The sequence below is a fragment of the Strigops habroptila genome, chromosome 5 (assembly GCF_004027225.2).
Source record: "Strigops habroptila isolate Jane chromosome 5, bStrHab1.2.pri, whole genome shotgun sequence".
In the NCBI taxonomy this organism is placed as follows: domain Eukaryota; kingdom Metazoa; phylum Chordata; class Aves; order Psittaciformes; family Psittacidae; genus Strigops; species Strigops habroptila.
In genome coordinates, this window is record NC_044281.2 from 21248140 (window position 1) to 21272624 (window position 24485).

Here is a 24485-nt window from a genome sequence, read left to right on the forward strand (position 1 = left end):
TTCATAAATTTCCATTTTTAACAAAAGAAAAGTAGGTATTATTCTGTACAATGTTTCCTGTCATACAGATCTCCTTTTGTGGCACGTTGCTGCTCGAATGGTCCAGCTTCAGTGGTTTCAAGTTGGTGTTTTTTGTTGTTGGGTTGTTTTGGGGTTTTTTTTGGTGGGGTTTTGTTTTGGTTTTTTTTGTTTTTCTTTTTTTACATACTGTTTTCACTTAGGGCAGTGCAAATTTCTTTGGAAATCTATGACAATCAATTAAGTAAATGAGAAAATAGAATGCTTGTAATTAAGATAATCAAGCTACATGAAATCCACCCTACTAGTGCTAATATCTGTATATCTCCAAGCTGTATATTAATTAAACACCATGTAAGTGTTGCAATTAGACTCGGGCTGCCATGGTGAAAATGAGAGAAAAATGAAAGTGATTGGAGGGGGTTTTACTGTATGTGAAACTCTTAGTTGTTTTAAAGCATCTCTCTATGATTTGTGAGGTTGCTGCATTTTTTTCCAACTATTTTTTTACAAATCTGCTTTTGCAGCAGAATATTCTCCCTAATGAAAACAGCCTATTCCCTGGTACTGTGTTTTCAGATAATACTCTTTACATTTCTAGAAAGAAGTGAAGAAGAAAACTTACAGGACACCTTCAGTTTTTCATTTGATTTTGTTCTTAATTTTTTTATTATTTGACATTGATACAAAAAAATAGTATCTTGATTAGCAGCTTTGCTGGCAATCCCACAAAACTGTAAATAATACTTTAAAAGAATGCACTCCTACAGACACTATAGATAAAACAATATATACAATTTAGACAAATAAATACATAAGTACAGTCATATATAATGTTACATGTAATGTTCGGTTACTGTTGACAAGCTTTTCTAGTTAATTACACTCTTCATTTACAAATTGCCATTGCCATCTACATTATAAAGACAAAAAAAAAATCCCAATAAAGAATCAAAATTGATACTTAACATTATTATTAGGAAAGATGGAAAATGAAGCTTGAGACTTCTGTTTAAATACTCTCAGGCTTTTAGCAAAAAAATGCTTTTATGAAAAACTCCTAAAAGAGAGGAGTTTTCCCCCCAGCTTCTTCAATCAATGTGCTTTGTTCATGTACGTTCTGGAATCAAAATGTGATTATAATCACACTTTTGAAGTGACTAGAAGCCAGCATGTCTTAACCTAGTTGTCATTTGTCCCATGCCCAGTGAAACAAAATGACCTTTAAGTTACATGAATATTTCTTTGATTAAAGGAAGCCTAATGCAAACACTTGTTTGTTAACAGTACCCCATGTGGCACAAATACTACTGAGTGGGAGGGTAGCAAGCTGCCCCTATGTATAGACAGACATATTGCTCCCTTTCTAGGTTGCAATACTGCAATTTCTGAGCAAAGAGAAAATAATAAATTTATGTTAAGTGTAACAAGCTAGTGAAGTCTAGTATCAGAAAATTAACAGATGTAGAAAATTAGGCTTTTGTTGTGGTCTTTTAAATTCATTTGTCAATAAAAGAAAAAAAATCTTGTACATTCAAAAGTTAGGGCACACATGCTTAAGGCTCTTGAAACACTGGACAAATATAATGCCTATCTCAGCTCCATGCATAACAGAATATTACATAGCAAGCAGACTTTACACATATATACAGCTGAATACAGAGGAAAATGCCTTAGAAATATGTACACCAGTTTCAAGATGAACATTCACATTTCTGAAGATCTATCTATTTATAAACAGCAGGAGATACTTTTTTTTTTTTTTTTAATTTTTTTTTTCAGATACTGTTTTCAAGGTGTACCTACCAATCATTAATGCAGTCTACTTGTACTAGGAGAAATTCAAGGCTACCTACCATGCTTCTCAAGCCCTGAGGTATCTGGATTGGGAGCCCTGCTGTCTTCTTGGTTACAAACCAAAAGCCAGAAGCATGAGCAGAAGTAAGGCCACCAAATCCATTTGGTTGTGGATTCAGAAACCCCAAATTACTGCAGCGTGCACAGGGATAGCAGAAGTGATTGCACCCTTTGGGTTGGAGTTATTACAAAGTGTGTTGCTGGTAGGATGATTTACCTGATGGTTGGGGGTGAATTCCACCCTTGTTTCCTTTCTAAACAAGCATATTCTAGGGCTTGGGTAAGAAAAGCTGAACTTCACCCAATCCGTGTATGTTCATCTATGCAATTAGTTGGACCTTGTTTAACTAGAGTTCTGAGTTTGATAGGAAGCAAGAGCAACTTCAACAAGGACTAGGTCAACTAGAGAAGGATAAATATTAATTATGTTGCAAGAGAGTCAATATTTTTGTATAAAGTACTGATCTTCATTTATGAAGGGTGCGCAAGCTGCTGTTGATTAGCAGTAACTCCTGGGCTGTCTGTTGTGTAGCTTCACTTTTAGATCTGAAGTACATTTGTTTGAAAAACTGCTTGTGGCTTGAAGGTCAGGTACAGCTTACCTTTCTTACAAGTAGTTCCTTTCAAAATGATAGTGCTGCATCAATGAATAAGACTAACAATTTATCATGAAACTGCAAACCTTTTGGGGTAGCATCTTCATTCCCTTGTTACTGTTGTAAAGTGCTATGTACACCTATGACAAAATCAGGTCAGAGTTTTCCTGTAAATTCTTATTCAGTTAATTTCTGACAACTTTATAGACATCCTGAATAACACACAGACTGAACAGTTTTTCATATATTACACATAATGCCAGCTGAAACTAATGAGACGTGTGTGTGTGCTGTGGACAGTCTGAATAACCTGCAGCTAGTAATATATTTGGTGAATTTTGTATCATTGCAATTTGTCTATGAATTCTTCATTCCAAGTTATTTGCTGAGAAATGTAATATTTCAACTTTTGTTAGAAGGTGGTGCTGAATAGAGGCGGCTTGAATTTACCAAAAGATTTTCCTTGAAATAATTTTCATGACATTTAATTAACATTCATATTCAAAACACATAAGCACATTATGAAACTTAAATAAAATTTTGTGTATTTGATTTCTGTTGTATGCTCTGGGGAATCTCTTGAGCTCCTACTTTTCTACGCCATTAAAAATCTCAAAGAATCTCATTCACCTATGTACTGTAGCAAAAAGTAGAGCCTACTCTCAAAAAGCTGCTTTTGTGTGACTTTTTTTCGGTAAATAGTGCACTGAATGATGTTGAAGAAATATGCTGCTTATTGACACTTGTCACTCAATATATATTGCTATGCAAGACAATGGAGAGATCCACTGATACTAATGAAAAACATTGCCTTGCTATGAAATTAAAAGTTGAAAGGCATTCATACTTTTCTCATGTATATCTAAGGTAGTTTTCCATACATCTCCCCTGTCTTATTCCATCTACAGATTCTACTTTATTTTAAAATTGTATTATATCTTTTAGGGTTCCTTTAGGCAGTGGAAAGAAATGGGGTATCTTTTGAAATAATTTAAAGGAATACCACTTGGTCGATAAATACATACTTCAGTGTGTGGATTTGTTTCTAAGGCTTATGAGACTTTGATGTTCTTACCTGTCTAAATTCTGCTATTATACCATCAGCAAGCTGTTTGGGAATTACATACACTGTATTATAAAATATACATGTCAATACAGGTGTATAAGGTCAGTGCAAATGTATACTGCTCAGTTTATTAACAAACTTCTAAATACAGATGGTTGTAGGGTGTTAAAAAAGGAATGAAAGTATGTTTGTAAGTCTTCTTTTTTTTAGGGTCTGAGTCTTATCTCAGACAGAGCCTGGGGCATGAACTGTTAAGCAGCTCATAACAGTTTATTACTGTCCTTTTACATACAGATGCAGGAGCTGATACGTGTGAGAGAGGATAACATACAAAATCGGAGATTTGACTCTAGATCCTTTCAGTTGGTGTAATGTCCTTATGAAAACAGCCTGAAGTCTGTAAACCAGTAGTCAAAACAAGAATGAAAAATCAGTCATTAAAAATCCTCTCACAATTAATATCCCACAGTTTAACCTGTAAATCAGCAGACCACTTTGTCAAAAAATAACCAGACTAAACCAAAATTCCCCCCCCAAAAAAAAAAAAAAAAAGTATTTACATCTGTAAAAATCTTAGCATCTGAGATGTTTCTTGCTGGACATGTCATTCCAAATTCTGTGCATTTCTTCTGGTGTTATCTGGTGCACTGTGATCACCCTGCGGTACCTGCACAAGCTGTAGGCCATTTTCCAGTGATTGAAGCCACTGTTTTGGAAAGGGTGAATGCCCAGCTTCCGAAGACAGAGTCCAACGTACACATCTTCAAGATGAAGAAGTCTGGTATGAAGGGAGGTTTTGTAAATCAGTTCTGCTACGTCAGCTGAAAAAATGTAGCCTGTACCTGAACAGAAGGGTGGGTAATTGCTGTCCGGATACAAATCTCTCGGCATGTACCACTTACTGCGAACATCTCTTATTGGCCCTCCATTTATAACGTAACCAGTGAAATACCTTCTCCTTGGCTTGGTGTTAGGTTTGAGCAGCTTATAAATAAGATTATCCATATTTACAAAAATATCACTGTCTGTCTTCATAACGTACTTTGCTTTTGAACAAAACGTTGCTACCCACCTCATCCCCATCAATGTTTTCAGAGTGAGGTTATGATAAGAGTCAATAAAATCCTCCACAATAATGTCATGAAAAATTTGGCTTTCTTGCTCTACCATTTGATTTAACACTGGATCTGCATTTTTTCCAAGAAGAAATAGGGTGGCGATTTTGATTCCTTTAAAGTTGTTTTCATCTCCCCATGTTTCTCGAATGGCTTGCCTTGCATCAAACTCTTTGTGAGTTGTGCTGATAAGAATGACCAAGAAAGGGATGCTCTTCTCACATTTGTTGGGTTCATTGATAAGAAACTCAAAGGAATGTGGATTTATAGGTCGAGTTCTTATGTTGCCAAAGGAAACATTTTTTCTGGCAATGGATATGCTACTGAGCTGTCTGTGGCCAGTGTAGGAAGAAGTAGGACGAGTTATACTTAAATACCAGAGAGCGCTTGCCCAGCAAACTACCGTCAAGACATATAAGCACGAGACCTTTGAAGCCATTGTTCCTCTAGCTCCTCTATTCCCCCATGCAATGAATAAATAGCCTTCGTGCCAGGATTGCACCTATGTCCCGAGAAGGCAGCATATTATTAATGAAACTTGAAAGTTCGATACAGGAAAGTAACTCCGTAATCATTCATGGATCTCAAATAGGAGCTATTAACCCTGATGATACTCAGCTTTTCTTCTTTTACTAGCAGTGGCTTCCATTTCTTGGAATTTTCTGTTATTTCTGAAAAATATGAAGAAAAATTTTCCATTGCTAGATCATAAAAGCCTAGGGCAAGAAAAATGAGCTTAAATATGACTGGCCATTAATAAGCTCAATGTCTTAATGCATTTCTCGGATATCCTATTTTTCTCTCATGAGTCACCACAGTGCAAGGTAGTGCAACTAGAATATAGCAGTATAACTGAAATCATGCTTTTATGATTGATAATTTCTCATAGATTATAATATATAAAAGAAGTTTAGCATGCATGGTATGTTGGCTATTTAGATAATTTTAAAGGTATATGAAAATAATTTTCTGGTTCCTAGCATTTTCTTGCTTGCTAGCATTTTTTCTGGACAATCTTTCAAAATATGCCATGGAACACTTTAAAATTATTTAAAAAATGAAAAATCATGTACTTTAACTTAGGATTAATAGCATCAGTGGCAAATATACATATGGATACCTACAAATGTCATTTGGTCTAAATGTTGTTAATGTCAGTCCTGCTAACAAGAGCACACTTTGGTGGAAACCAGACAGAATTGGACTTGGTAAAGATAAAGAAGAGAGAGATAACGTATGTTGTCTTACCCATGTAAAGGTCAGGGCCGGAGTAGACTTCATAAAAGTCTAGAAATAAATGAATATATTTCAGTTATTCTTGACGGCTTCCTTCTCCTCTCCCCCAAAACCAGTCTTTACTTTTCATGAGCAAACATCATTGGTATACCATGTAAGTTAAATCATGATGGCAGCCTATCAACAGTATCACTTCACTGGCCAGCATGCAGAGCACTTGCCTACCCGAGTGGGATTCCTGCATCGGCAGCCCTTCCCTGCTGCTACACCAGCCTTGTCTCCAGCACTAGAGAGCTTTGAGGCTTCCCTGGATCTGGGGAATATGCCAGCCTTGAAGCTTCCTTTGCTCTTGGCATGCTTCCTGGGAACCATTTCTGTTTATCATTGTTTCATGGAAACGAGACAAGCTGCATTAAGCCTGCTGGATCAGTGCTGACTCCTCCAAGGCACACCAGTAGCTGGAGGGTGCCTGTAGGCTCCACGTTCCTGGGTTTTACCATTGCATTGTTTCAGAGCTAAAGGATAGTAGACGCATGCAACAGATGAGCTTTACACAAAAGTCTTTGAAATATTTAGTATTTACTTTGGACAGAAAAAATATATATGGATTCAGCTGAAAAGGAGAAGCCTTGTCTTAGGAATGTCCTTTCTGTTTCCACACCGCTTTGACACGTTGCTTGGATTACATCAAAACGCTTCTTAAGGAGTCTGTGCTTCCCCTGTGTTGGGTATGTATGGTCTCTTCTTCCTTTCTCCAAAACCGAGTGAGAGTGTGGCCCTGGAGGTGGCCCTGTGGCAGGGTCTCCTGTCAGGTGACCTGTTGCTTAGGGTTTGTGCAGACAGAGGCCCTCTTTATGTAGGCTATCAGAGTTACAGTGCTGTTATCCTGTGCTACTATTTCCCACTGAGATGTGAAAACAGCAGAGAAACAATCTGAATGTTTGCTAAATATGTACAGACTATAATCTCCTTACAGATTTACAGGTAGTGCTGTCCTGCTAGTCTTCACTATGCACACTTTTAATTATTTAATGACCAGAACCTACATACCCCTCTCTCCTTCCATGAAATAGGATAATGTGAATTTGTGGCCTGTTACAGAGCATCATCAATTTCAATAAGTTTTTCCCTAATGCTGAGGCAATTTAATGAGGTAGAGATTGACTACGATGTCCTTCACTACTTGTGACAAGACTTGGGGTTTGTGATTTGCTCCCACCAAGTGGTAGCAGTATATTTAAGTGAAGCCTTTAATTGCCCCATAGGGCTGCAAAACACAGCAATCTTGGCACATACACATACATCCTTGTAAATAAATACGGTTGTGATAAATATATACACAAATGCCTACTGTAATGTCTGGAGAGGGGATCTCTCCTGCTATATCAGTCCACTGGGGTCACTGGGACACAGTTGTGAGAAAAGCAAAACACATCCCTGATCTGGTAGGTTGGTTTTCTTTCTGGCTTTGTTAATCTCTGGTAACTGCCTCCACCAGAGACCCCAGCGGGAAAAACGGCAAACGTGAAATGCTGTAACATATCAAAAACATAGGAGTATAAGGTCTGGAAGACTGTGTTAAGAAAGAAATACAGAAGTGGATTTGGAGATGAGTGAGGGCCACATGCGTCATTGTCTTTAATGGACTCCAGCATTAAGGCTCACAAATACTTCTAACATGCTGGATATGATGAATTATTTTAGGAAGCTATATTGCATTCTCTAAACATGTATCTTCTACATAATTTCTTTAACAAAGGCATGTGCATTAGTTACCATGAATACTGAACAAATAACTGAGGGAGAGGAAAATTGTAACCAGTGCTCCTTACAAACCACAAAATTACATAAAACAACTTTTCAGTCCAGCAATGTCTGTGTACAGCCATAATTGGCTGCGATGTCCAATCTTGTGTACTCTGAAAGTATCAGAGGCCACAAAAGCCTTAAACCATTTTGAAGAAAGATTCCAAGCTACTATAGAGAATTTTTTGCTCAGTTATGAAATCTACAGGTAACTGTCCAAGATGAATATTTCTTATATTGGCCCTTGGATTGCTGTCTCTTGAAACAAGTTTATCTTTTTCTGTGGTAATTTTTAGTGCAGGTGAAGTGGTTAAGAGGGAACTAGCTGTAATTTTCCTGATGAGTGAAGTTTTAGATTTAATTATTTTTCAGGAAGATTGAGGGGGGAAAAACAGTAAGAGAGCTCCCTGCTTTCCTGTGATGGGTCTCTTGGCTATTCCTACTCTGCTGTGAGGTTAAGATGTGAAGATTAAAGTTCACATTCCTGCTTTATCTGAGCTTTTTGCTATATATGGGGAACAGATTTGGAAGAAAATAGCACAAAATTGGTGTATAGTGCAAACGTAACAAAATTTGCTGAGCAGTTTTGGTCTGCTGTTTTAGCTGAGATTATTGGTGGCTTCGGGGCTAATCTCTCTCACTCTTCATAGGTTCACAGAGGGGGTTAGGCAAGCAGCTATGTCAGGTGATTCTGGGGTTGTTTTTTTGGCCATAGGGCAAATGCTCCTACATATTATTTCTGGTAACACTCATTGTTCCTGCACAGAATTTCCAATAATGTTTAGCTTGCACAAGCAAGAAAATAGACAGATTGATTAGGCACGAAAACATGAACTAAGCAGTAAAATACATATTTTGTGATGATTTAGCAGTCAAGAATTTAAGAGGTTGCCAAATTCTGTTATTAAAGATGATGCTAATGCATCAAAGACCTAAGCAAGTGCCTAACTTGGGCTTTCCTGGAATTACTCCTGTGTTGATGGCTGCAAAATTATTCATGGTATCAAAGTCTGTGACAGCAAGCCTTTTCTTTGTCACGTGTTGTGGCCTGAAATTAAACTCTGCAGCCATGCAATATGCAGGACTTATATATCAAGGATGTGAATTACAAGGAATGAAATCAGAGTGTAAAAATTAATGTGCTCAGATTAGTGTGTTAAAACTTTTTTCGTTAGTTACTCACTTGGAAAAGAGGAGGAATAAAGTCTATGAACTAAGCCACTGCTTTCATGTGAATAACAGCTGAAAGTACTTCAGTGTCCGCATGTTATTGTGGATCCTTTAGCAGTTTGCTCAGAAGTTCTTCAGAACGTTTTTAACCTACTCAATAGTACATATGTCAAAATCTGCCTTAAATATTAAAATGGGTAGCAAATTCACTTATACACTGTATTTCTACTCCCTGATATTGGATGCAGTATATTTGGTAGTTTTGCCATGATGGTGTTGAATTTGGTGTTGAAATTTGACGACCTTCTAACAGCTGGATATGGGTTGTCACAGGGAGAGCAGAAAGCTTTTATCAGCTTTGTCTTTTGTCAGTTGGGATTGGATGCGTCACGTTTGGGGACATTGGCACAGGCAAAGGGAAGTGTCACCTCCTTTCCTTTGTTCTGTGGAGTGAAAGAAAGCTTTTTATCAGGGCAGCAGCAATGTTAAGCTCTTGGATCATTGTTTTAAAAAATGTTTTAATTCAATCTGTCACTTTCCTAGCCTGGCTGTCATACTATAAGTAATCAAAGGCTTAAACTTTTCTAGGGTAGATGATTGTAAAAGCAAATGTTTAGCATCATGCTTCCATATTGCGCCTCAAAGCCATGCAGTTAATTGTGCTATTCACAGCTCATGCTGTGCGAGCCAGAGAAGCCACCCTGTTGGAGCACAGAAAGCAGTACTGTGTAACTTCTGTGAGTAATTAACCTGTGAGTATTTGCAGCAAACCTTTTACAAGCTGACTGCACATCAAGAATAATCCTCCAGATAATGAGCACATTTGAGAATCTTGCTAACTGTTCATGGGCAATTTTAAGGCAGACGTCAAATGAGTTCAGCAAACATTACTCGCCAACTGCAGTATTTTGCCAATATTTTGGAACACTGCTATCTCTGCTGAGATGTTGTTGATATTTTTCTTTCAAGAAAGCCCATCCTATCGAAGTGCAGTTGCTTTAATGTAATTAGATCACAGTGAACGCACATGATGGAAACCACAGCTGTTGAAGCCTGGCCACAGTTGTAATCCGTACCATGTTGGCATCTACTCCTGAGGATATAACGTAGGTGCTGAGCGGAGGCAGTCAGAATGCTGAACCCTGGGGATGACCCTGGGTGAGAAGCTGAGGAAGGCTGCAGCTGCTTGCCCTGACACCCAGGAGCCTTTTAGGCAGAGCACAACTGAGTCAAATTAACGCTGTGCATCTCTGCCAAAATGTACCTATTCCTTTCCCTGAATAAAAGACGGAATGCAGCTGCTAAATTATTTACTCAATGTGGCAAACTCTTCTCATTTTCCCCAAAGAGAGATTTTTGTAAGAGTTTTCTATGATCATGGCTTTCATCTGTATACAGACCAAGACACTGAAATGTCTTCCACACTTATGAAGTCCTTAAATTACCTAAGGAAAAGTCTGTGATTATTACTGGGTCTTGTTGAGAAGAAAATTATCCTGCACATTAAGAACACATCTACGAAGAAATCTGTGGATGCTGTTATGTTCTTGGCTGTATGTCTTCATAGTAATTTTTTGAGGAAATTCTGGATGGATGGCAGAGGTCATTTAAAAGAAGATTGCAGACTCCTCTCTGGCAACTTCATTTGAAGGTTTCTTAAATATTCTGAACACTTTTGCTGTGCCTGGGTGTAATGGCCCTGAAACCAAACCAGTGCTGCAAAGGAAGACCTTCCTCTCTAGGATATATGTGGAAAGGAACTGTAACACATGTAGGAGCCACTGTCTTAGGTTGAGGGAAGAAAAGTACAAGCATTCATTTCAGGTCTATGTTTTTTAGAAAAATCAGTTCTACTTTGAGGCATCCCAGCTGTCTTATGCTAAAAGAGGCTGGCTTCCCATGCCTGCCTTCAAAGGCAACAAGGACAAATATTTTCTGAAAATCAGGCTATGTTTTAAAATATGCTGTTTGTGCATAGAGAATCATTCCTTGTTCACAGAAATATTGATGGTGGGCTTTACCCTAGGCAGTAACTGAATGTGAAAGCAAATATTTGCACAAGTGATTCTTTCAAACTAACAGTTCTATTTTCATGACTGCTGATTTGCAGATGGCTTATGCTGTATTTCATCACCAAATTGAACAATAGATCTCTGGAAATAAATTTGGGACTTATAAATTATTTTTCATTATTTACTGCCTGCTCTTAATGTGAACGAAAGCGAAGAATGACTATGCATTAGGGAATTTTATGAAAAGCTTCTGAGTCTTACATAAGGAAAATGCAGGTTTTAAAAATTTCCAGTAAATGTGCCCATGCTTCTGAAACTTCTTTAACCTTTAAAGAGCTGCTGCAGAGCCTACGAGTTAAAAGTAAGCTCAACATCTGCAAGTAGAAAAGAAAGCAAATCTGCATATGAGTGACCATTTTGTATATTCCACTTTATATTTTTTCAAATAATGTATATATAACCAGGATTTGCTCTTCTTTTTCAAGTGCGAGCCACCCTACATAAATCAATTAAACTTTTATTTTCATTGCTTTTTTCTCATGCTTCAGAATGAATTATTGCAAGTTAAAAAGTAAACAGTTTCCACCATGACTAAGCTGAGAAGTGCAATTTTCAATTGCAGAAGATCAAACAACTGTAAGAAATATTTAAGAATAATTTGATCAACGCAAATGTCAGATTTACCATGGCTGAGGGGAGTGGGCTAAGTTACTGTTTAGCAAATGTGAGCTTGGCATGAAGGACCATTCATTGGCTGGCAAGGTATGAAGGTAGGATCTCAGTGTTGGTTTGAGTAGCTTTTCTCTCTGGCTTGGTTTGTACATCAGGAGCTTTGTAGCTATAAATTTGCATCAAAGTTTTGCAGCTCAGGAAGTATTTTCTATGCAGAAAAGATTTCCCTGCTTTCTCTGAGCAGAGATCCGAGAGCTGCTAGGTTGGCCACACACCGCTCAGCCATTTTTTTCCTTACAGCACTCCTCGGGGAGTTGGGTGGTAATGATTGGCCTCAGTATGACTGGGGAGTAGCTGCCTTCTCTCGTCGTGACTAGGAGCCTGGTCTGCACCAGATGTGGCTACATGGGGCTGCTTTAGCTGTATTTTCTTCCTGGAAAATCTGACTCTGAATAAAACCAGTTTTGGAGAATCCCCTGTGCTGGTGGTGGAGGACAACATGGTGATAGATCAAGATTCAAGCTTGTCCAGACAGGATGCTGCACCTGTCTGGGTTTGGGTATTTCATAAAAGCAAAACATTCACAGTTGGTTTGCAAGCCAGAAAAAGAAAGTATGATTTTATAAAATCTGGTATTCATAGGAAGTTGAAATGTTTTGTTTTTTATTTTATTATTATTTTTTCAATCCTACTTGGAATCTCTCAGCATTACATTTTCAGTAGTCCTCTTACTGTTTTGGTCATTTTTTAAAAACAAGTCTCTTGGTCATAGTGTGTTTGTGAAACCTAGTCCTTCTCCAGCGTCTCCAATGGTGGTATCACTCAGCTGACTCCACGTGGAAGGAGATGATAGACCAGGCTCTGAGGACCGTCTGTATGATGGACAGCTTTCTAAAGTTCTAGCAAACTGGCTATGCTTGGTCAGATATTAATCTAGAATGGTTAATAGCAAGATTTTACTCTACTCAAAATAATATCAGAATTTGGGACGTGCCAATCAGCAGTTCTGTCTTGCTATATTGCTGATTGCAAGTGATTTACCTGGAGCCACAGCATGCTGCTGTTAATGGGAGTTTTGCTGCGGACTTTTGTAGCAGCCATTTTAAGCATATATCCTTTGTTCTAACTAAAGGGGAGAGAAAAGAGATGAAGAACATAAAAGGAAAGAGCAGAATAATTTTAAGCAGAAATCTTTCTTTTTCTTTTCTTTTTTTTTTTTCTTTTCAAGTTGCTCAGGAGATGCCAAGTGTCAGATCCGTGCATTTTTTCCCATGAATGCTTTTCAGAAACAATTTTAAAAAACACTTTGTGACTTCATGTTGTGATAGGTCATTTGTGATTACATCAATCATGTCCCGTTACAGCAGTAACGCGTAAATTGCATCACAGTATGGTTATAAACTGATGCAAATAACATATTTCACTTTGGGTTGCCATAGCCACAACCATTATTTTTCTTTAGCTATTGTGCTGTGCTCTCTTGTGAAATCTCACAGCAAGGTTCTTTAGCTCATGTCACCTCCAAACTGGTTACAATATTTTGCATCTAATGGAAGTTTAGGACAAAAGAGAAAAAAGAAAAAAAAAAAAGGCTTTGTGTTCTTAAAGAAAAAAAAGAAAAATCGGGGAAAACCTTTAGAACTGCTTTAACAAATCTTTATTACTCATGAAACAATTTTACATAACTACTGGAGTCAGTAGGTTAAATTACCTTCAAGAAATAGTGTTTGAAAACAAATATTCTGCTGTTCTTGCCTTAACCTTCTTAAATTTCCCTATTTCACTACCTTTGTATTCAGAGCAATGCCTGTGAAGCGGTGGTCTGGGTTATGACATCAAGAATAAATGACAGTGGCCTTGATTATATAGATGCCTACCCTAGTGGCACTGCCATTGCCAATTAATCTTTGTCACAAAAAGGAGGAGTAACAATTATTTGAAGACTGGAACACCTGAAATCACACTTCCAGTGTCTGTGGTGATGCTAGCTCATTGAACTGGATAATGAATCTGATTCCCATAACTCACATGCTACCAGGGCATTGGAGGAAAAGTACAAACAATTAAAACTTCTGGATTTACTGGGAAAAGTTCTAAAATCAAGCCTGCCTGTTAAGGTATCAATCATGATGCTTGGGAAACTTTGCCCATAACCTCATTAAAACTGGGGGCACTTCAGGCTGGAAACATTGATTATTGCTATGTATAAAAACATTTTTAAACCTTAGAGCATAGCTCTTATTGACAGACAGTTACTGGAGGGATTCTTCCATATCTCAGGCATAGCTGTATGATATCTATACTTATTGTAATTGTTATGTATCTTTTACTGGTGAATGATGGAGAGATTTTTTTTAAGGCTGAAAAATAGCTAGAATTCACATTATTTTCCTATTTCTTCCACAGCAATGGGGCTAGAAAATTTTGTAAATGGTGAGTTTAGGTGACCATGAAATAGCATAGCTCCAATTTTTTGTGCTTTGGAAAAAACATAATCTGTTATCAGATTTCCAAGGAAATTGTTGGATGCTGTGACACTGGCTACATGGGCATTTTTTTTTTTCTTTTCCCTGGAAATATTCCTCATGTTGGAGACATCCTAGAGCCTGAAGGTTGCAGTTCAGTTTTTTTGGTGCTTGCATTACAGTAATTAATGTGAAGCTAATGTTGTGAAGCATTTGTCACCATGAGCTATTTATAAGTCAGGCTTCAGGTTTCTGATTCTCTTTGTGAAGTACTTGTGATACATTTAACGCAAGCCGTTACTTTCAAAATTGCACCTGTGTCTCACAGTATTGTAACATAAAAAACCCTCCCAACCAAACAAATGACTACGTCTTCAACTTGGAAAATATGGCTCACACTTCAGCCAGAGGACTTGTTCTCAAATATGTGAAAAGCATTTCCTAGACATACACTTTCTTCTTTTTGGTGATTGGTTAGTTGTGATTGAGATCCCCCAGTTTACAGGAATGTTTCTGGGCATGGTTTTGTGATAGCATCGCCTTAAACCTGGCAGAGACAAATACCTGCAGCTCCAAGACAGGCAGGTGGTGGCTGCCTGCAGCTGGCTGCGCCCCCTCCCCTCCAGCTGCAGCACTGAGAGCCTGCAGTACCGGCTGGGCTTTCCAACTAAGCTACTTTGCTGAGAAGGGATAGTCCTCTTGGAAAAGTGGTATTAACCTCCTCTTTGCACTGAAAGAAGCTGGAATGACATTTTATTGTCTCAGCTGTTTGCCTTAAATACATGGACTGGTGCTTTCCTGCTAAGGAGCTGGTGTAACCATCAGCTGATGAACATGCTCACAGGCCCACCAACCTCAGCGCAGCTTCGTCCAGCTGAGGGCCAACACTTCTGGTTTTTAGCTATATATAATTGCCTTTACAACAAAGACTGGAAGCATGTTGTCTCTTTTCACTTTGTCATTACTAAATGGTAGATGGAGTTTTGTTTGAACATAAATGAAAGCCTGCTTTCACTGGAGATTGAACAAGAAAAATTTCAGCTGCAAAAGAGGGCGTTTTTTTGCAGAGCTATTAACATTTGAGAGCAAGGTAGTGTCAGGCTCTTTCAGCTAGCACATATGCAGCATTTCACAGACATGACCCCAAACAATTTGTCAGCATTTAGTTTTCTGAAGCTTGTGGTTGAATGGACCATTGCACAACATTACACTTACACATTCTTAGAACATACACTCAACATATCTCTTGTGGCAAGGATTTAAAAATGGGCTCACAGTGACTGGAGGTTTTTGGATGAATCAAATAAAGGAGTGCCCGTTGTAGTAAATTGGTAAATATATATATTGTGAATCCACAGGAGTAAATTTCTCCTCATTCTTCTATATTTCAAAAGTGCAGCAAATTGTGTCCTCAGCTGAGACACAAGTTTAAAAAATACCATTTGGGTTCGTAAATGGGTTGCTGCCTCCTTAGCTAAACTGTAAACCTATTCTGGGTTATAAGCAATGCCTAGTTAGTCCACTCTCTTTCCCAAAACAATGTTTCTTTATTTTTCTACTTTATACCCTTTATAAAAATCGTTAACATTGTCTATTAATCTCAGTGAAAGAAACCTGGTTGTCTCTGGAGAAAGCAGCCAGTTAACAGCTTTTCCATTTATGCTCAGATCAGAGTTTAACTTGAGCCCTGTGAGAGTTATTGTAGGCAAAAATTGAGGAAATTTTCTCACAAACTGTTATTGATGAACAGTTTGTGAGAATTTTTTGGTTAATAACTCTTATCTCCCAGCTGGGCAGAATATGGCTGATAATCTCTGGTATCTAATAAAGTTGCAGGATGAACTGCGTTCTGGTAAAGAGTAAATCTGAATTCCTGCTTCAACTCACTTTATCACTTATGTCATTAGAGATGTCCTTCATGTGTACTTTGAAAGTTTTTACTAAGGAGCATAAATTTCAAATCCTGAAGAACTGTGTGAGCAGTCAGGAATACTAACTCTGATTTCTTACATCTTTTGCCTGTGAACCTTCCTAATTAGTGGTATTTGCAGTGAGTGGTAAACTAGGAAAAGAGCTAAGTAAGCTTATTCCTAATGTGCATACATGTGTGTTTGTCTGTCTTTACCCAAACATGACAGTGCCCATTTCTGTAGGCTCATTACGCTACCAGCACATTTTGTTTTCTTTTTCCTATTGTGACTAGGGAAGCGTAACCATTGCAATTGCAACTTCTCAGAATAATTGGAAACTCTCCAGTTGGCTTCTCCACCTGTAATTGTGTTCTCCCTAGTGGGTTGATGTAGGTGTAAATGTAGACTCATTCTCTGTATTGAAGGATGTCTCAAAACATAGGCCAACTAGTGTTATGTAAAAGATGGCCTGAAGCTTGTTCCAAGTTGAAAACCAGGGAAAGCAGTCTTCCTCCTCCTCCTCCCAGCTTGACTTTTACTGAGACTCCACTGTGGCACGGGTAAAGCATGCGATTAAAGTGCCACTCCAGATTATTCATGCAGTGTTGCATGATGAGTGCTTTGTTAGGTCTGCTTTGGTGCATTGTGCCATTAGCATCACTGACACTGAGGATGGCTGCCTGCCTTGATTCTGATGCAGCTCAACAGACAAAATTCTCTTTTTATCACCCACTTTTCTTTGGGATGTGTTGGCTCCTGCTCGGATAGGAATATAACGCACTACTGATAGAAATCAACTTTGTGAAGCAATAAACAGTAAGTATGTTCTGTCACTGTGCCCAAGGGGAATCATACCTTCATACCTTAGTTATCCATGTATTCAAGGTCAAGCCTGAAGGAGAAAGAGGGTACAAGAATATACAGTGTAAAAATATAGATTGCTTCTCTTAGCTCTCCATTTGTGGACCTTCAAGAGTTTTATAAGCACAAGTTCAGTGAGCAGCTGTATACCCCAAGGAGGCAGGTAATACAGTAATAAAATCCACCAAGCAAGTTAAGGGTCCAAATCTTGGTGCATACCTCAGGGTTGTAAGAATTAAATAGAGTGGTTTCACAGAGAAACATCCTTCGGGGAGATTCTTTTTCTTATATAATATCACCCCCCCCCCCCCTTTGATCATTTTCCAAACTTCAGAGGTGCTTACTCTTCAAGTAGAATCAGAGGAGAGTACTATATAAATAACATGAACTCAGACCTTCTCTGGAGGAAGGTGTTTGGCTCATAGTGTGGCTGGAAACAACAGGGATTCTCCTGAGCATGTTTAAACTCTGTGCAGGTCTCCCTCAACATCCTAAACCTTATCTTGCTTTCGGTGGTCTCCTTTCAGCACTATTTTAATCTGAGAGATCTCTTGAACAAAAGAGATTTTGAAAGCACTCTGCAATCTGTGGTTCCATTTATTTCCCAGCTATTCTGATATCAAAGGCAGGACAAAGCAAAAATGATATGAAACGCAGTAAAGCAGCTGTCAGGCCAACTGTTGTGGGATCACACAGGCCATGGGAGGAACTGCTTTGCTGTGTGACTGAACACTTGATGTGGGAGTCCATTAGATGACACAGCCAGTGTCTCCTCTGGCACCTTCCATCTAGTGAGGAACAAGGTGTGCTCTCACTCGCTCTCCTCAAATGGAAAAAGCCAGGAAACATGACAGTTGATGCAAACATCAGTAATGCTTTGTCCTGCTGCTTGGGAGAAAATAATTGATTTCCTGGCACTCTAGTGCAAAGAAGGGAAGAGCTGCTGGAGAGGCAGGGGGTGTCTGGCTAAACCCTGCCAGGTACCTGAAAGATGACAGGCAATCCTGCTTGGGGTGTGCAGAGTGAAGCCTCCCCATACTGTGTGGCTCATGGTGAGGGGAAGACAAACAATCTAAATGCACATTTCAAATTATTCTCTAAAAGCCTTTCTTGGTAATGACGCAATGAAGAATAATGCCCCAGAGCAAAGGGTTGTAAATAATTTCTGATCATTTCTTTTGGCTGTGTACATATGTAACATAACTAGGAGCTGCCCCAGTACTTTTAAAGAGAACTTTAATGTTTTATTTCTTAGTCCAAGAAAAGCTCTCGCTTTCTTCTTTTCTTTGAGCGAAGTAATTTGTATAGCTCAGAGTGCATTTGCAAAGATGTTGCCATCTGCCATTTGGTTTCCTTTCTAAGCCGTGATCTTAGACACATATTTCAGGGAAAAGAAAGCCAAGTGGTTGAGTTTATTTTCCCTTTGTGTGAACAACAATGGGAATAATTCCAGAGCCAGGCAGTAAGGCTGCCTGAAATGCCAACTGCAAATCACCTTTTCAGTGAGGCATTAATTCATTCTGTGAAAAATATGCATAAACTGAGTAAAAGCTCCATTTCAATTCCTCCCCCTGTCCACTGGCTGGATCAATTAAACTACAAATAGCAAGATTTTGAGATGATTTATGTCCAATTATTTTGTTTTTACTTTTCCTAACCTTTATTCCTGAACACTTTTTCTCCCTCTCAACCCCTTGTTACACATGCTTCCTGCAGAACATGGGGGAGTGGTGGAGGGTCCTGCTGGGCACATGGCAGGGCCAAGGCTGCCTGTCCTCAGGTCAGCCCAGGCTGCCAGGAAGCAGCACCTCACCTCCAGCCAGGACATGATCCTCATAGCAGTCAGGAACCCCTTAGTGGCTGAGGAGGATTAACAGTCCCTGCCTGCAGGCAGTGGGAACGAAGGGAAGAGAAGGGGGGATGCTTTGCCCCTCAGCTGTTTGTGCCTTGTCTTTGAAGATGGTCTTCAGGAGCCGAGAAATACTACATGAGATCAAGATGGGAAACATTGCTTTGCATCTGCACCTGCGAAATTAGAGCTACAGCGTGTGTGTGGAAGCTGGCACTGCCACAAAAATATCCATGCATTTGTTAATACTTTATGATTATTTTTAGTCAGATCAGTTTCCAAATCAGATTTGCCTCATAGTTGCACAAAAGCCTGGATCAGCACAGCTAAGGGGTATGATGAGCCCCAAGCCAGAGGATGGGGCAAAATGGGGCAGGCCTGTTTTCATGGCCACACTCCTCCCTTAGATAGAACTATAGAACAGTTAGGGTTGGAAAGGACCTTAAGATCACCTAGTTCCAACCCCCCTGCCATGGGCAGGGACACCACACACTAAACCATGTCATCCAAATGTCACCAGATCATCAGAAAGCTGAGGGCTCCCATTGTTCCTCCCTTGTTCCTCCAGGAACTGTAGCAGTAGCCCCAGAGTTTCCTTATACAAGAATATGACCAAGCAAACGGCTCCTTTCTTCCTCTTGTATCAGTTGCAAACAAGTAATAAACCAAAAAGCCTTTGCTTGCCTATTAAATATTTAGGTTTAAATTTCTGTGATGACTGGAATGTTTTGGAAATCAATTCAAGCACTTTCTGATTATTGAAAAAATTACTTTCCCTTTTTTTCATATTTTTTTCATTTGTTTTCACAGTACCTAGTGACTCTTTCTATCCTTTGACTCTCCTGAGATCACTTTGAACTTAAATTGGAAACCTAACTGGATTTTAACAGGAAACTCGTTCATGTATATAGCAGCTTTAAAGGGCATGAATAGTATAGTGATTGAGAATGTGCTGCTATTTGAAAGATTGATGTGATTTTCTGATTTTGATGTAAAATGAAAACATAGTAAGGGGCTGTCACAAGCCTCTGAATCAGCCAGATTCTTTTCAGAATCTGAAGACAGCTCTTGGCTTAGGTAGACTATTCTCCCACACATGCCTTTGCCAAAACAGAGTATGTGTCAGGGCTTTTTTTGCTGTTGTTTTTTTCTCCAGATGGTGTAACGAGGGGTAGACTGCTCATTGCTTGCCAGGGGTTGTATAATATTGTGGCAAAATGCAATCCCAAGCTGCAGTTTTGAAGGTAGCATATCAATCACTTACTCATCAGGTTCCTGTACTTCTTGCATGTAGGGTCAAACCTTTGTCATTAGGCCAATTCTATTAACAGGTTTCATCCAAATATCTTGAGAGCGATGAAATTTGGTGTGTTTTCATTCCAAATGTTGATTAAAGTGTCCATCGTTAGGATGGAAAGAGACAATATGCAGCTCATCTTTTTTTTTTTTTTTTTTTTTTCTTCTTTTGTACCTCAAACCTAAGTCGCTGAATCCCTCAGGTCAGCTAAAAATAATAATGCTTTGGGTTTTCCTGTGATTTTTTTCTATAGTACATCTACAGTAAAACCAAAACGTATTTGCTGTCACAACTGATATACTTCCATGGTTGTGATTAAGTCATTTACTAGCCTTTGAAACACACTTTGAGTTTGGGATTTCCCAGGAAACTTTAAAAAATAACTTCTTGCATCTAAATGAAGTTATAAATAGAGATAAAAATGAGAACAATTTTCCAACTAAAGGGTGTGTAGTTTTTCACCAGACTGATATTTGAGTCTTCTTCCTGTTGACACTCATCTTCAAAATAAACCTGATATGAATTGCACCTTCATAAGATGGCAGAATGATCCACCTTCTGGCTCTTGGGTGTTTGAGAGGAATTAAACACATCTAGGAAAAAAGCCTACCCCTGAGAATGGCATGTGCACACAATTTAGTCACTGTATTCTATAGAGAGGTCTAGAAACAAAAACACTTGGAGGAAGTCAATCATCTCTGTCATCTTTCAGCTTTAACTTCTTTATTTGTGATAATCACTTTTTGTTACAGGGACTGTGTTCATTCAATCCCAAATACCAAAGTGGTGGTGACTTTAAACTAGTGCACTGACATTTATGATAATAAAAACAATCTTAATATGTTGATACACTGCCTTTTTAATAAACTCCTACAAATAATCTCTGCCATGTAGCAAGAGAGAGCAGGATATTCAGTCTTATACAATATTTAAGTACTTCAGAGTGACAGCCAGTATAAAAAAACACATGTGAGAAGATTGTTTTGCCATGAGCTATAAAACATAGCAAAAATCCTCCAAAAACCAAGAACTGTTTTCAAGAGTGATCTGACAATCTAGATAAGAGTAGAGTTGCTAACTTAGCCTGTCTGGAAGGAGTGTAGATGAGATTTTCAGCATCTTAGTGATATGACAACAGCCAAAATCTACAAACATTCTTTAGGTACTCTATACACTGTATTAGGACCACCAAAAGGATTTTCTGCCTCCAGCAATACCAGATTATTATCCTGGCTGGCAGGAAACAATCTGTAAATTATAGCTATATCTGGCACGTATGGAAGAAAAGCCATCAGACAGTATCAGACATGAAAAATGGTTTCTGAGTTGCCTTGGTCAAATAACTAAAAGTTTAGGCGTATCATCTTTTAATTTGAGGAATGATGAAACCAGTGGTGACAAGAACAAAACTGCAAGTTTCTAAAGGTAGATATATTGAATTGAGAGGTAGGTCATTTGTCAGCCACCCCTGTAGATAAAGTAAAATGGAAGACAAAAAAGTTTGCTTTGTTTCACAAAGCCAGAGACTTCGGCACAAGATTACGTGTTTCAAGGCATCTACCTCTCTCTGTGTACAGCTCTAGAGACACCGAAGAGGGTCTTAAATTTCAGCATGCTCCAACATCTCAAGTTCTGGAGGGAGAGAGAGAGGCTTCAGAGAGTTGTCTTTATACAGCTGACATCTGTAGCCTCAAATGCTATCCATAAATTAGGTCCCTATCAAATAACAGTGCCTCTAGACATCTCCTGTTTAAAAACTGCCCTTCAGAGGAACGGGCAATCTTCTGTAGGATAGGTTATGCATTTTACAGTCCTCATAAGAAAACAGTCTGAAAAATAGGTAGCAAAACAATTAAATCATCTCTGCTGGCGCATCTCCTTTAAGTCTCTGAAAACCTGCTGAGAAAAGTGAAGTTACTTTTGCAGTATTTTTAGACATTGTTTAGCTGTAACTTTACCTGATACATGCAGAAAAAGAATATAGCAGGGCATTTCAATTCTGCCTTTCTTCTTCTTGTGGCAGTTGATCTTTAGTGCCTGCATAGTCTATCAAACTCATTTTGCTATAGCTTTACTACTGACATTTGAGATTAAATGACAGAGAATGAAAGCATTTTTTTTTAAGGACTATGACTTTTTGTTTTAATACAACTTTGTCAGGACCGCAAGACTGTAACAGCTTGCTGTAGTGTGTTATTTAGTCATTTCTTCCTACCTAGGAAAAAGACCTCTGAATTAGTACAGCTACTCCCTTTGTTGCAAGGTTTATACAAAATTCAGCACTGTTAATACAATTTAACTTAATAGGAGCTGTGAATGCTTGGCACTATCTTGTTCCTGTTTGCAGTGCTCGCTTATCTCCTCTCATCCGATAAGCTACAGAGCAGGATAACTCCTTTATGAAAGCAGTGGTAAATCTTGGTGCTACGACACTACAGTAAGGGATTTTTTCAGTGCTAAAACAATACTTTACACATGGTATTCTCACCCACCCAAGACTCATTCAGCCTGGAAAGGATGGAAGCTGGAGACCTGGGATGCTTTAGAGGCTGGCTTGAGAGCGCCCACCAGCAGTGGTGGTGAGCACAGAACCCTTGTGCGTGGAGCTCTGCTTCAGAGCCAGTGCCTAGCGGTTTTACCTCTCATGTTGACGTACCTGCAGATCTGTGTAAGGCCTGGGAACCTAGTTCTGTAATTTTCTACCCAAAATCCAGGAAAGTCCATGGCAAGCTCATACTGGATTTGGTAGCTATTAGCAAACTAGAGAGGTACCATGCAGGTCACTATTTTTCAGTATTTTCAGCTGGCAGAATTGTAAACCACTGTAAAATCTATTTTTAACTCCCAGTAAACAGAATAGTTTGATACAGTGCATTCTAGAATTGCCTTTAGGTACTCGGTCCTTTCTCTGAAATTATGACAGTAAAGAGTAGAGCTAAAGTAATTTACAGATATTACAGATTTAGTGAAGATTTCAGAATGATTTGCATGCGTAGTGTTAGTCTAACACTAATTTAGAGCTCAATTCATGTAGATGAAAAAATTTTCATCAAAACTATTCTGGAGAAGACAAGAATCACTTAAGTTTCTATTTAAAACTGCTGCTGTGTGATTAAATGCTTCTGCAGACTTAACCAAACAAAGTGTTTAAAGAAAACAGCTTCTTTCTATCATTATCTCCAACACTATCACTTTCCTAATAGGACTTGAACGATTCTTATTCTAGAATAAACTATGCCTTTTACTTGCTGTCTAATAGACCACTTCAGCTTGCATCTGCTTTACAGAACATGTCTGTCTGTCTCCTTAGACTAAAGACATCAGAGAACACCATACATGGCACTGTTTCGAGTGTGTCATTGCAATTCATAGAATCACAGAATGGTTTGGGTTGGAAGGGACCTTAAAGATCATCTAGTTCCAACCCCCAGCCATGGGCAGGTACACCTTCCACTACAGCAGGTTGTTCAAGGCCCCATCCAACCTGGCCGTGAACACTTCCAAGGATGGGGCAGCCACAACTTTTCTGGGCAACCTTTTCCCAATGTCTTACCACCCTTTAGTGAAGAACTTCCTTTTATATAAATCTACCGTCTTTCAACTTGAAGCCATTCCTCTTTGTCCTATCATTAAATGCTCTTTTAAAAAGTCCCTCTCCAGATTTTTTCTAGGCCCCCCTAAGGTATGTAAAGGCTGCAATAAAGTCTCCCCAGAGCTTTCTCTTCTCCAGGCTGAACAAGCCCAACACTCTCAGCCTGTCTTCACCTGGAGAGGTGCTCCAGCCCTCTGATCATTTTTGTGGCCCTTCCCTGGGTCACATACTTCTTGTGTTGGGGGCCCCAAGCTGAAACACAGTACTCCAGGTTCTTTCCTCCCTGTTCTTTCTTACTGTAACTTGTCCATTACTTCCCAACTGATCATGTAAAACTATTATGGATCAGCATGTTTAAAGCTCCCCATGAATGGCAATGTGCTTGATCTCAATAGTGGGTCAGGTGTTTAAGTAATGATTGAATCAGCTGTAGCACAATAATTGTGCTAATGTTTCAGAAGTCAATAAGGATTTCAACCAGTACATGTTCAGGGTAGCATGAATGTGAATACAGATACCATTTTATTTTGGTATGCTTCATAATATAAAATATTCCAGTTCTGTGTCTCACTTTTAGAAGTGGTAAGGCACATATACATGTGTAAGTTCAACTTTCTCAGTGTTTTTTCATGGTCTGAGACAATCCTGAGCTTTCAAGGGCAATGAGTGGTAGAAGAGTTGCTCATGAGGTGTTTATATTAATTGTAATTGTATGCAGCCTAATAACACATTTTCTGCTCTCCTGCTTGATGTCCACTGGATCTTAAGCAATTTAATGACTTGATGAGCAAAACCAAGGTGATTGCAGAAGTACTCTAAGCCAGCTAAAACTGAACATGCAGCTCATTTTGCTGCTCTGCCTTCAGTCTATGGGGTATTTAATTATAGGCATGACATGTGGGAGGAGTTCTTTGGTTTACAGTGGATGCCTGATAATGTTATCTGGAGTTATCTTTTGCTCTG

General features: G+C 38.8%; 1 protein-coding gene across 10 annotated transcripts in view; it reads right to left on the reverse strand.

Moving 5' to 3' along the window:
* Positions 1-656: 656 nt before the first annotated feature.
* Positions 657-24485, reverse strand: part of B3GALT1 (beta-1,3-galactosyltransferase 1) — a 202481-nt gene continuing 178652 nt past the window's right edge. For 7 of the 10 annotated variants that reach the window (XM_030486613.1, XM_030486617.1, XM_030486611.1 and 4 more), the window contains 2 exons: positions 5901-5939; positions 732-5323 (listed from right to left, as the gene is read on the reverse strand). In XM_030486613.1, coding sequence (XP_030342473.1) covers positions 4111-5091 — 981 coding nt within the window. In that variant the 5' untranslated portion in view covers positions 5092-5323; positions 5901-5939 and the 3' untranslated portion in view covers positions 732-4110. Of the gene's footprint in view, positions 5324-5900; positions 5940-12637; positions 12675-21491; positions 21516-24485 lie in introns of those variants that run through there. The other 3 variants (XM_030486616.1, XM_030486618.1, XM_030486621.1) reach the window with 3 other exon arrangements.